At 45.6% G+C, this 11,924-nt stretch overlaps 4 protein-coding genes across 4 annotated transcripts; 2 read left to right on the forward strand and 2 right to left on the reverse strand.

Moving 5' to 3' along the window:
- Positions 1 to 410: 410 nt before the first annotated feature.
- On the reverse strand, positions 411 to 2,262 carry LOC105269985 (corepressor interacting with RBPJ 1). Its single transcript, XM_011310629.1, has 5 exons — positions 2,075 to 2,262; positions 1,895 to 1,989; positions 1,442 to 1,692; positions 1,075 to 1,351; positions 411 to 957 (listed from the first exon to the last, which is right to left on the reverse strand). The coding sequence occupies exons 1-5, from the start codon at positions 2,144 to 2,146 to the stop codon at positions 534 to 536; spliced, it is 1,119 nt and encodes a 372-aa protein (XP_011308931.1). The 5' UTR covers positions 2,147 to 2,262; the 3' UTR covers positions 411 to 533.
- Positions 2,263 to 2,460: 198 nt separating this feature from the next.
- On the forward strand, positions 2,461 to 3,510 carry LOC105269988 (sesquipedalian-1-like). Its single transcript, XM_011310633.1, has 2 exons — positions 2,461 to 2,865; positions 2,921 to 3,510. The coding sequence occupies exons 1-2, from the start codon at positions 2,572 to 2,574 to the stop codon at positions 3,284 to 3,286; spliced, it is 660 nt and encodes a 219-aa protein (XP_011308935.1). The 5' UTR covers positions 2,461 to 2,571; the 3' UTR covers positions 3,287 to 3,510.
- Positions 3,505 to 10,594, reverse strand: hob (hobbit). Its single transcript, XM_011310632.1, has 6 exons — positions 10,503 to 10,594; positions 10,345 to 10,423; positions 9,767 to 10,277; positions 9,606 to 9,665; positions 9,333 to 9,491; positions 3,505 to 9,136 (listed from the first exon to the last, which is right to left on the reverse strand). Exons 2-6 carry the CDS (start codon positions 10,401 to 10,403, stop codon positions 3,554 to 3,556), a joined length of 6,372 nt encoding a protein of 2,123 aa, XP_011308934.1. The 5' UTR covers positions 10,404 to 10,423; positions 10,503 to 10,594; the 3' UTR covers positions 3,505 to 3,553.
- An 88-nt stretch (positions 10,595 to 10,682) lies between these two features.
- LOC105269986 (UPF0545 protein C22orf39 homolog) lies at positions 10,683 to 11,403 on the forward strand. Its single transcript, XM_011310631.1, has 3 exons — positions 10,683 to 10,793; positions 10,854 to 11,018; positions 11,128 to 11,403. Exons 1-3 carry the CDS (start codon positions 10,704 to 10,706, stop codon positions 11,356 to 11,358), a joined length of 486 nt encoding a protein of 161 aa, XP_011308933.1. The 5' UTR covers positions 10,683 to 10,703; the 3' UTR covers positions 11,359 to 11,403.
- Positions 11,404 to 11,924: the final 521 nt, after the last annotated feature.

An 11,924-nucleotide genomic window follows, 5' to 3' on the forward strand; every position in this document is an offset into this window, starting at 1 on the left:
TATGTACAGCACGTTTTCTTTAATTTAATGTGATACCTTTATAATTATTAATATTATTATAATTATTATTATTATTATAAATTCAAGACAGTATAAAATATTGAATAAATAAAGTTTATATTATCTTCTGGCTGTTTTAATTGCATTTTTTTAAGCCTCACCACTTTCCCGCAATCCTCCATCCTCCATCTTACTCCATCAAAATTTAAAATCACCATGAGGGCTAATTCTTCGTTTTTCCGATCCTTCAGAGGCAGCTGTTTATTCAATTCGCTTTTTTTTTGCAATTTTTATAGATTATGATAAATATAAACATAAAATGGCGATTATTTCGATCGATCTCCGAAAATTTCGATCGCACAATCTCATTCGTAAAATAGTAGAAACGGGAAACTCAAATAAAATTCAAATAAACTCAGATAAAACTTTTATTTCTCTTAAAAATCAACTGATCCTTACATTCGATGAAAAACAAGCATAAAACAAATTGTTTAAAAATCGGGAACAATACGGAGAAGATTTTGTAAAAAAATCTACGATTCTCTGGAGCGTTTGATGTCGCGTCTGTTTCTTCTGTCGTCAAATTCCGGGACACGACGTTTCCTGTCGTGACGATCCCTGGACAGTCGTTCAAGGTCTCTCCTTTCCTCCCGATGAGGCTTCTCACCCTCCCCCCGATTTTTCACAGATTTCTCTCGCTCCTTGCTGTCACTGGAGTCCTCACTCGATTCCCTCCTGTTTTTTTTTGGTTTTCGCCTCTTGCGGCGTCTCCTATCCTCCCCCGAACTCGAACTACTCTCGGAGGAGGAGTCACTGCTGCTGGAACTGCTGCTGGAACTACTAGAAGAGTTTTGGGGTCGGGACTTCCTCTTCTTTCTCTTTCTTTTTCTCTCCTCTTTCTTGATTTTTCGACGTTTCGCCTCTCGCCTCTTCTTTCTCTCCAATTTTTCTAATTTCCTAAAGAAAATCCACCATTTCACTATTTTATTCATTCTCTCCTTCATTTTCAGATTAAAAATAATTTTTTCGCGTTGTAATTAGAATTTTTTACGGTAAAATGATTTTTGCACTCACTTCAATAATTTTTTCTTCTCTTTTCTCGTGAGAGAATTGAGAAATTCCTCCTCCGTGGGCTCGTCGTCCCCGGAAACCATCAACTCCTCGTGCTGGGGTACTCTGAGATGTTGCTGGGCTGTCAGGGCTGATTTCTTCAAGGCCAAACCGTCTTCCTTCATCTGTTGCACCAGAGTCAGGGCATCTGGGGCTTCCTTAGAGCTCGAGGTGCCCGTGCTCGTCGGATTCGGCTGAATCACTGCACTCATTGCTTGACTGTACAACGGACACTCCTTATCTAATAAATATATAAAATAAACAAATGAGTGGATGGCAAATTTCAATATTATTCAATTATTATAATTATAAGTATTAATTAATTAATTACCAGTATTTATGTGGCCCCACTTATGACACTTGATGCACCTGACGTTTCTCACTTGAATTCCAAAGGGCTGATCCCTTATTTCACTGTCTCCCTTGCAGTAGCTCTCCCTAGGTGCATTGTATTTCCTCTGCCATTCGAATTTGTACTCCGGTTCATTATCCTCTTTCTCACGCTCCTTTTTGGCACCTGGGGGTGGCTCGTACATAAAATTCACACTGAGTTTGTCTTTACTCTCTTTACTCAAAATAGCTCTGGAATGAATCAATAAAATAAACTCGTTAAGGACGATTTATTAAATAATCCAAAATTGTTGACTCCATTTTCCACAATGAATTCATCGGTTTTGAACGGGTGAAGTGATTTTCAGTCGGATAAAATTGGTTTTTTGCGAGAAAAATTCATGGAATTTCCTGGAAAATTGTGAAAAATGTGTGATCATAACCCCAGACTCACTTGTTGTTATGCAAATCCTGTTCCTTCTCATACTGAACCCTCAGCTCCTCCTGTTTCTTCTTGTATGCCTCAGCCTGCTGCTCAGCCATCCATACCTAAAACCCAAACAATCGATTACCCCAAGCCGCCCTATAACCCCCGAAATCCTCCAAAAAAACCCCCAAAAAAAAAAACAATTACTCTCTTCAAGTTGTCCCTCGAGGCTGGATGGAAAAACTTTTTGCACATGTAGTTGTTGAAGCCCTTTCCCATTTTTCCCCGAATTTTTTCCCAATTTTTTTTTTTAATTATAAAATCCCAGCCGAAATGAGAATTTTGCTGCGAACGACTGAAGCAATCCCACAAAACTACCCCCACCCCCTTTTTTTTTCTACTGGAATCGACTGGACAATTGAATAAAAATATGAAAATAAAAAAATGATATTTAAAAAAAAAAAATGAGCGAAGAGGGGGCGGTAAAATGGGGGGTGATTTTTTGAGAGGTTGAGGGGGTGTTTTGAGAGGGATGAAAAATAAAAAAATTGTAAACTTGACTAATGAGAAAGAATGTAAATAGCGGACGTACCTAGCCTCACGTGGGTCAACAGCTGATCGTGAGTGGGTGGGCAGCTGTGGTATCTGTGACACCTGTGACAGGAGTAACAATTGGCAGTTGATTGAAGTAATTAATAGAAGACATGAAGATCAATGAGAAGAATATGGTGGCTTTTGCGACATCAGCAACTCCAGTGGATCGTGAGGGGTGGCTGACGAAGAGAGGTGAGGTTAACAGGGGATGCCAGAGACGATGGTTCGTCCTCAAGGGTAATATACTCTTCTATTTTGATCGTCGAGGGGACAAGGTGCCCGTGGGGATGATTGTCCTGGAGGGATGCACCATCGAGCTCGCCGAGGCTGAGGAGCAATTCGGATTCAAAATTGTCTTCCACGGGACCAACAACAGGAGCTACGTCCTGGGGGCTGAATCGCAGGTAAATTGATTTGATTAATTAATTAAAATTTATCTGAGCCAGTGATTACCTCCAGGACTCGATGGAGCAGTGGATGAAAGCCCTTGCCTGCGCGAGCTACGACTACATGAAGCTGATGGTAGCGGAGCTCCAGAGACAGCTGGATGCAGCCAAGGAAGACGCAGCGCAGCCCGACGACTCCCCTGATGCAGATCTGCCAAAAGCACCACCCAGGACGCGTCACAATCCGTTCAACAGACCGGACTCCTCGTATCAGAGGTCTCAGAGTGTCAGGTCGGCTCCAGGTAGAACCGAAAACATCCCGAGGACCAAGGTCACGTTCAAGGAACTCCACACAGCCTATGGCAGGCGAATCCTGGCTGACATCAACGAGTGGAAATACGCCAAGAGAAATGCAGAAGCTCCTCTCATTACTCTCTAAATCCCCCATCCACTTTCCTTAATTAAATTCATTAGCTGCCAATTATTAATTAATTCTCTGATTTTCTATTAAAAACAAGTGATTACTGGGTAGTAATTTCCCCTAGAAGATCTGTAAATTAATAATTACTGCAAAACAAATAGCCAGTGATAATTATTAATTTACCCCTTCGACAACAAATAATTTTCCAAAGATCAATTGCAAATCTCCCCAGGAACTAAAAAAAAATAAATTATTTTATTAATCAATAATACATCTCGCCTTCTCTCACTTAAACTTAAAAACGCTCTTCTTCCTAGCATCACCAGGATGATGCCTAGCCCCAAGCAAAAGCCTAGCCTTGTCCTCCTCCTGGGGTGTGCTCTCCTCCTGAGGTCCCCTCGGTTTAATCTGCAGCTTCTGCTTGATAGCCTGACTGAGTATGACCCTCCTGGAGTCACTCTTCATTGCCAGAAGAAGATCGAGCCACGTCCAGGTGACATTGTGATACTCCAGTGTTGGAATTACAAGTGCAAAATCCCTGACGTCCTCCAAGTTCTTCTCCTTGTTACCCTTGTACGAAACAGTGACAGGTACCTCAGGTATTTTGATGTATATGAATAATTTGTTCTTGTCAGCTCTCTCTTTCATTTTTTCGACGTCATCCCTCCTCTCGATGGGTACATAGAAAGAGGAGTCTCTCTGGGGTGCAGGTGGTTCCTCGATACCATCGGGATCTCTCTCAGGAAAGCAAAACTTCAGCATGGTATTGAAGAATTTTTTGGTGAGACCGATGGTGAGGGGTACGACGTTGATCTCGAAGTGCTCCTTCACGGATATCCCAGCGACAGGTGCTTTTTCCCTGCAGAAGACCCTGAGGGCTCTCTGTCTGTCCACTGGCATGTTGCTCTGCAGCTCTGTGGGCACCAGTACCTCAGTGTAAATCTGATTGGGTAGGAGATTGGTCATCCTGACGTAACCCAATTCGAGGAGATGCTCGACGGAGTCGTCGGTCTTGCTGGTCTTGGTGTAAAGAAAATTCGTGAGAATTAAATCCGCGATTCCCAGCTGTCCATCGGCATCGGTGAGTCTCCACTGTGCGTGCTTGAAGCAAATCTCAGCAGCTCTAGCGACAGCTGCTGGTTTATCCTTGAGACTCGTTGATGCAGCAGCTGGTGCTGTTGTCTCCTTGTAACAACTCAGCATAACATCGAGTTCTTCAGCTTTAGCGCCGAGTGACTCCTTGCACTCGAATACCCTCGCCTCGAGTTTCTCGATGTCAGCTACAAGGTCGGAGCTCGATTCCTCAGCGAGTGCCTTCTGCACCAGGTACGTCTCCCTCTCAAGTCTTCTCAATTTAGCGACAAGACCTCTGACTGTATTCTGAAGCTGCTGTATTGGCCTCTTCTGGTCCTCGACAGAGTGCAACTGCAGCTGGAATCTCATCCTCTGGAGTCTCTCCATAGCCTCCTTCCTCCTGGGCTCGACGTACAGCAGGAGATTATTAACAACGTCCAGGAGCATCGCGTACTGCAGTGAATTCGTGCAGACGTCGAGATCGTGGTGCATCAGGGTGAATGCATCGGCTGCTGAGAGATCCTTTCGCTCCCAGGGGGTGACTTCCTCGGGGGGTGGTGGTGGCATCTGCTCGAGCTCGACTTCGTCCAGGGCCTGGCCATAGCCCACGTAGAAAAATTCACATTTACATCTCGAGACTATTCTCTGGAGTTGATGCTGGAGGCCGCCACCACCTCCAACAGTTTGACTTACAACACCACCGACACTCTGACCTGAACCAACAAGTGCTGGTACATCTGGCAATCCTGACACTGTCACCGAGTCCTTCTCCTGGATATTATCCAGGGTCAGCCACATGATATTATTGTCATCGATATTATCATCGATATTAGCTGACACTGTTGCATAATACTGCATGCACTCCAGGGATCCAACCCACGTCGTCTTCGAGACAAGAGTTCTCTCTCTCCAGACTGGACGATGAACTCTCTGGAGTATCTCTGCCTTTGCAGCCGACAATATCACGTATCCTTTGGTCTCGATCCCCTTGAGTAATACCTGAGAGTTGACCAGAGCTATCAGCCAGTTTTTATGGAGTACATCATCCTGATTGCACGCAGCCAAGCCCCTGAGCTGCTGACCCCTCGTCTGAACGGACAAGTCATCACTGAAGGCGACAGGTTTATTAGCAGCTTCAGCAATTAATCGCTGAAGCATGCCCGCAGCTTCACTCTGATGGGACTTGACCACCGAGGACTCCTGGTTCCCCTCTGACGACGTGGATGCAATGCTGGATGCTGTACTGGTGCTCGTAGTGGTGGTTGTGGTGCACGTGGTGGTTGTTGTTGTGCTTGTGGTACCTGGAGTTGTACCAGTTGTGCTTATGACAGCCTCGATGGACCTCGTCCTGGTATTCTTGGGTGTTTTCTCGCTCCTGTGGAAACCCTTGAGAGCAGCTGTCGATAGATTTCTCTTCAGCTGCTGAGTCTTGATGAAAGAATCGAAGAGAGCGAACGCCACGTCTCGATTTGTCTTCGTCCAGGCGCCTTTCAGGTCGTGCACCACTAGACGATGGGTTGGTGTATCCCCACTGATTCCAGCGACAAGGGCTTCCCTACCGTAGCTCACTCTCGTCACACTCAGGCAGTAGCACTTCTCCACTGGCTGACGGAGGGAGGCGGACTCCTCTTCCTCCTGGAGTGCACTCTTCAGCCAGATCTCAGCATCACTGAGTTCACAGTTCATATAGATGATGGACCATTCGGCTCTCGGTCGATGGATGAGTCCATCGTCAATTGGGTAAAGCGAGAGATTGTGCTCTGATGAACACGCGACACGTCCACCAGTGACTTCGAAGCCCCTCTGCATGGCGAATGACATCCAGTAGCTCACGTGAAACTGGTGAAAGGCAAGTGTCAGCCTGACCTTTTTGTAATGTCGACTCAGTTGTTTCTTCCTCGGTCTCGTGTTCCTGAAGAGATTGCCCTTCCTCGTGGGCCTCGTTGCTCCAGACAGGATAAATTTCAAATTCTCAAACCACCGGAGGGTACTACCATAAAGAACAGCTGTTGGCGCTGGTGTAACGACTGTTGGAGAACCAGTGGGCCTCGTCTCCAGGGAAAGACTGACATTTATATTCTGGGATCTGAATGCCCTAAAGGAGTCGTGCTCCTGATTGCTGGAGTACTCGGGGAGTCTGTCTGGGGCGCAGGGAATTGCTGCGTGATGATCCCGAGGGTCTCCGAGGCAGACCCAAGTCAGCTTCATGGATAATCTGATGTTGGGGAGATGCAGGAGACGGCAGTCGTCGTATTTACTCGCTGTTCTGACGTACACGTTGAGATCACCCTTGATAATTATTTTTCCCAGGGTCCAGTCGAGCTCGAGACCCGACCACGTCAGCTCCATCTCCTCGGTGGTGTTGTAGGGGTCCAGGGAGGCGTGCAACAGAACCGTCAGCTGTTTGACGCACAGGGTGAGACGACCGTGAAGGGCTAGACGCATTTTGTCCCAGAAGGGCAGGGGTGGACTGGGATCTCGGCTCGGATGAAGGATCTTCTCGAAGCTCAAGTTGCACTGGGCTATCACTGGCTCCCAGCACGGGCCAAAGGCGTATCTGAAATTATCAATATCCCAATTGAGATCGTGATAATATTTTAATGATGTCATGCCCCTCTCGACGACGATGTCCTCCCAGGGTGCACCAACTCTGATCCTGACAGTTCTCCTAGCCCTAGGTGGTGCCAACATCTCAGCCCCAGCGAGTTTACCCCAGATGCTGAGGCCCTCGACGAGCAGCAGAGGCTGGGGAAAATCTCTCAGCTGTAATTTCCACTCGGTGCACTTGACAGCAATTCCCCTCACCCAGATTATTCCAAATTCAATGCCATCCTCGGGCCAGGGTGACTCAGAATCCATCTCTGCGATTGCAGCTGTTGCATTGACAGTTCCATCGATAACAGGATCGGCAAGTGCTATTATCTCAAGATGCTGCATCGTCCAGGCGAATAATCTAGTTCTTGCAGGTCCTGTCCTCTGCATCTGCCTCCACCTCTGGACATATATCTCAGCATTTTTTTTATTCAAACTTGCGTACAACTCCTCGACTTTTCCCTGGGGTAAAAGTAGATGAGCACGACAAAGTTCCTTGACTTTGGTATCGAGCATTGCCTGTCGCTTGAGGCTCTCCTTGTACTCGTCCTCCAGGAGTTCATAGTTGTCCCTGAGACGAATCTCAAAGGGATCGTCGCTGACCTCGAAGATCCACTCCTTGATTTTAATAACTAGATCACAGGGGAGTTTGCCTGGATGCTTTGAACCTGACGAGTGAATTTCCTTGAGCCACTTCCTCAGGGAGAATAATTTATTTTGGATTGCCTCGGCGAAGGAGTGCTCGTACGGAAAGCATGCTTTTGCCGATTCAATCCTGAGGGCCCAGGTCTCATTCCAATCGACCTGAAAGTCCTCGTTGTTCTGCCTCTCCAGTCTCACCTCATCGCTCTCATCGAGACGAACGAACTCCAACCCCTCCAGGGCAATTATATCAACCATGTCCAGGGATCCCTTGATAAAGCTCGACCTCCACTCGCCGTTGCAACACCTGAGCTCCTCGGAGAAGAGCTCCACGTAGTGACTCTGTGCATCAATATCAAGAGTCACAGTTATTCCACCAGTTCCCAGGAAGTCAATGGTCCTGTGTTTGCTGTTCCTCTCGTCAGGCGAGTCGATGACGAAGGCCTTCCTGAATTCCGAGGACTCCCTGCAGAGCTGCATAATCCGAAGATGGAGATTGGGACTCCAGACGAGACTGAGTGCATTGACACTGACGTTGATTGCCTCTGAGGTGACAGCACCCTTGCACTTTCTGATGGAGAGAAATGGCTCTTTCAGGTGCTCAGCGTGTTCGCAGACGGTAGGTTCATTACGATTGAGAGTGATGGCGGATACACCCTCTGCAACACCGACGAATCTCTCCTTGACGTTGTGCTCGATATTGGCAAAGTCAAGACGTACCATCACCGAGAGGCCACTCTCGGAGATGAGAAAGATATTGCAGTTGGATACTTTGATCTTGAGTTGGAGAATTCTCTCTTTGTCCTTGGGTGATTGCTCCAGGGTGGTGGCTGGTTGTTTCCAGTGATCGTTAATGTACCTGAGGGACTGCTGGATAAATTCCCCGAGCTCGAGACTCCACTCAGCCCTCAGGGCGTCCATTGCAATGCCAACGGCATTTTTGTGGGTTGTGGCAACTAAAACTCCAACGGACAATGGATTACCCCAGTGATGAGTGGTCTTGGGGATGCCAGGATCTTGACCATTGAGAGTGCATCGCAGGGATTCTATCAGGAGTTTTGTCGTCCAGTCCTGGGGATCGGTGCCTAGGCGATTCAGCTCCAGGTTTATGTGGAAGACCCCGAGGGAGGCCTCTGGCACCTCTGGCAGGCGAACCACCAGTGAACCGTCCTGGAGGTCTGTTGTAGTCTTGATTTTTTTGATCCAGGGAATTCTCGAGGGTGACGAGACCCTCGATGTTGGAATCCCTGGGGGCTGGCCTGATAGAAAGGACTCCCAGTCTCGATGGTCGTATGTCAGGGAGAGAGTCGCCAGGCGTGTGTCTATCGTCAGGGTATTGTCCCTGAGTTTTGAAGAGATCGAGAGAGAGTGCAGGGACAGGACTGGCAGCTTTCCTCGAACTGACAGACCCTCCAGGTTGAGTGACAACGACGTCTGCCCGGAATCCGGAGAAAATCTCATCGTCACCAGGAGATTCTTCATTGTACCTTCCAGACCTGTGAGCACTGGGTCCTCTCGTCCCACTATTATCGACGAACTTCCGATCTTCATTGATAAATCCTGAACAATCGAGAGAAACCATTGATTTACCCTGACTACTGGAATAATGAAAAATCAAATAGTGAAAATCCCTGAGAAATCGCGAATTCTGAAAAATTTTCTCCAAGTAAAAATGATCTTCACTATGAAAATAGTTTTAGAATTTTCCTACCAGTGCAGTAACGAAAATAATCTACAGGAATAGTCTCCAGGTTACCTTAGGAATAATTGGTGTTAGCCTGGCCAGGATCTCCTGAGAGCTGCCATCCTGGAGGTCGTCCTCGCGAGGTGATCCCCCTGACTTCCTGTCCCTAACAAATTGAACAAGGGCTAGACCTCCAGAGCCCTCGCACTGTGTAACTCCCACATTCAACTTCTACAAGAACACGATTCCAAAAAAAAAAAAAAATCATCATGCTTCCAACATCCAGTGCATAGATAAGCCCTGAGCAAGTGCAGAAAAGGATAAAAAGGTGAAAAAATGTCTCACCTCGACGGTGAGTTCACCCTGGGCCTGAATTGTCGCCTCGACGTTCCCAGCAAAGCTCACCTTTCAATAAATTTACAACAATCATTAATGAATGGATAAATAAATGATGAATGAATGAATTTATTGATCACCAGGGGATAATATTGTGAAAAAAAAATCACCTGTGAGAGACAGGCGTCCGAGGCATGCCTGAGGAGTTTCATAGCCCCTCCAGCGACTGTTGCCCCCACCAGGAGTGTCCTGGCCCCGTGGACGACACTCCCATCAAGACTGAGACTCTCAGCACTGCCATTGGCGAGCCAGCCATCCCCAAGGGCAAGTAGATTGAGATTCTCAATGTGAACAGCCATGAACTGGACAAAAGTTATTATCATCGGTGGCACCTTCCTGTTCCTGAAGTCCATTGGATTGCTCTTCACCTGGTTCATCCTGGTGGGACAGACCGGCACATCCTTGTTAATTCTCACATCATGCATCATCACTGCCAGGAGTTTAGCCACATCGCTGCTGAATAAACTACTCCGCACTGTTATCTCCTCGATCTCGATTGTAAATCCATTCTTCGAGATTATCACGTCCCTCAGGATGAAGTAGGGAAGGGAAATGTGACCCACTCGGAGGTGAATCTTGTATTTACGTTTCACCAGCCAGGCAACACCTCGAGGAAGGATCCTTAAAAAAAAAATTCAATTGAAGAATTCGGAGGTAATTATGATTCTTGATGAATCCTGATTGTTACCAGGTGAAGCTGGTGTAGATGACTAGGCAGACGAGCAACACCAGAAGTAGTGGAGTCATCCTGAAATTTCATATCTAACCTGAAAAAAAAGGAATCGATTGAAACTCGAGGGAAAATTCAATAATCACCTTCGAAATCGATTTGCAATTGTTGCTCACTTTATTGTTGAGATCTTGACTTGTTGCAATCGTGAAAAATCACTCCAGGGGACGAGCAGAGGATGATAAAAACACTGTCATTGCACCTCGACAAGATTTCAACCGAAACGTCAGCTCTTTGGGAGTGGGAGTTTGCACGAGTGTCTGTGGCCTGTCTGTGAGACTATAAAATAAATAAATAATAGAGAAATAAATAAAAAAATGAGCGAAACACCTGGAGAAAATACGGGACCCGAGGGTAATCAGAAAAATGACGAACCTGAGGAGAAGATTTGGCCGCACGAGTGGATGGTACGTGGTGAAGAGGTTTTTTTCGATTTTCGGAGGTTAAATTTTGGTTTTTGATTTTAGCTGAGACCCTGTGATATGTATTATTCGGAGTACAGAGTCTGCAATTCCATCAGGGGGAAGTTCAATCAGATCTTCGTCGAGGGGGAGGTCGCCGATTGCACCCAGTGGAAAGTCGACTACGAGAAATGCATCCAGTGGAAGAAATCCGGGGATCAACAGTCTTATGTAAGGTTTTATGTATTTTTTCATTTTAATTGAAGCTGTGAGGGAATTGTTTAAATTATTATTTGTTTTTCATCGACATTTTATTTATTGCTGTAACAATTACGAACAGGAGGATCTCGTGGCCAGTGAAAAAGTCCGGAGATTAAACAGATTGAAAGGTCATTATGCAAATGACGTCTGGACGAAGAGACAAGCACCCCCGGAGGATTGGGATGCACCACTTCCAGATTGGCTGGCAAAACGCGACGCGAAAACTTTTCTCGCGGGAAAACAAAATGAGATCAACACCACTGGAGACAAAGAATTTGAATTATATATACCATCATGTACAATACTTTAGAGTTGAATAACATTATTACTGCCTTATCCGCTGAATTTTCAATGATTTTCTCGTTGAATTTATCAAATCCAATGCTTCCTTTATTTATTTAAATTATTGTTAATTGAAGAAAATATTATTTTTACCGATTGTCCTTGATCCTACTGACTGAACTACCTGATTGAAGAAGAGGCTGAGTTCTGGGGGTTTCTGTGACCCCAGCAGCATCAATAGTTTTCATTTTTTATTTGTTTAATTGAAATTTAACCCGCTGAAGAACGAGCGGAAGGGGTAAGCCACATCTTGTGGAATTTCAATGGAAAAAATTATTTAATCGATTGAATATATACCACTAATGAAATTATTATTTCAGAATGAGCGCGTTGTCTTAATGGTAACGTGCTTGCCTACCACGCCAATGGCCCGGGTTCGATCCCGGCATTATTTATTTTTTTTTTTTATTTAAATAATTCCAATTTTTTTTTTGTTAATGGCAAATCAATAGAAATATTGTTTAAAAACTAAATATTTGATAATCGAGGAGATATGCAGTGAAATTAAACAATTTGACATTTTTAAAAACGAAA

Source organism: Fopius arisanus, unplaced genomic scaffold (assembly GCF_000806365.1).
Source record: "Fopius arisanus strain USDA-PBARC FA_bdor unplaced genomic scaffold, ASM80636v1 scaffold00077, whole genome shotgun sequence".
In the NCBI taxonomy this organism is placed as follows: Eukaryota; Metazoa; Arthropoda; class Insecta; order Hymenoptera; family Braconidae; genus Fopius; species Fopius arisanus.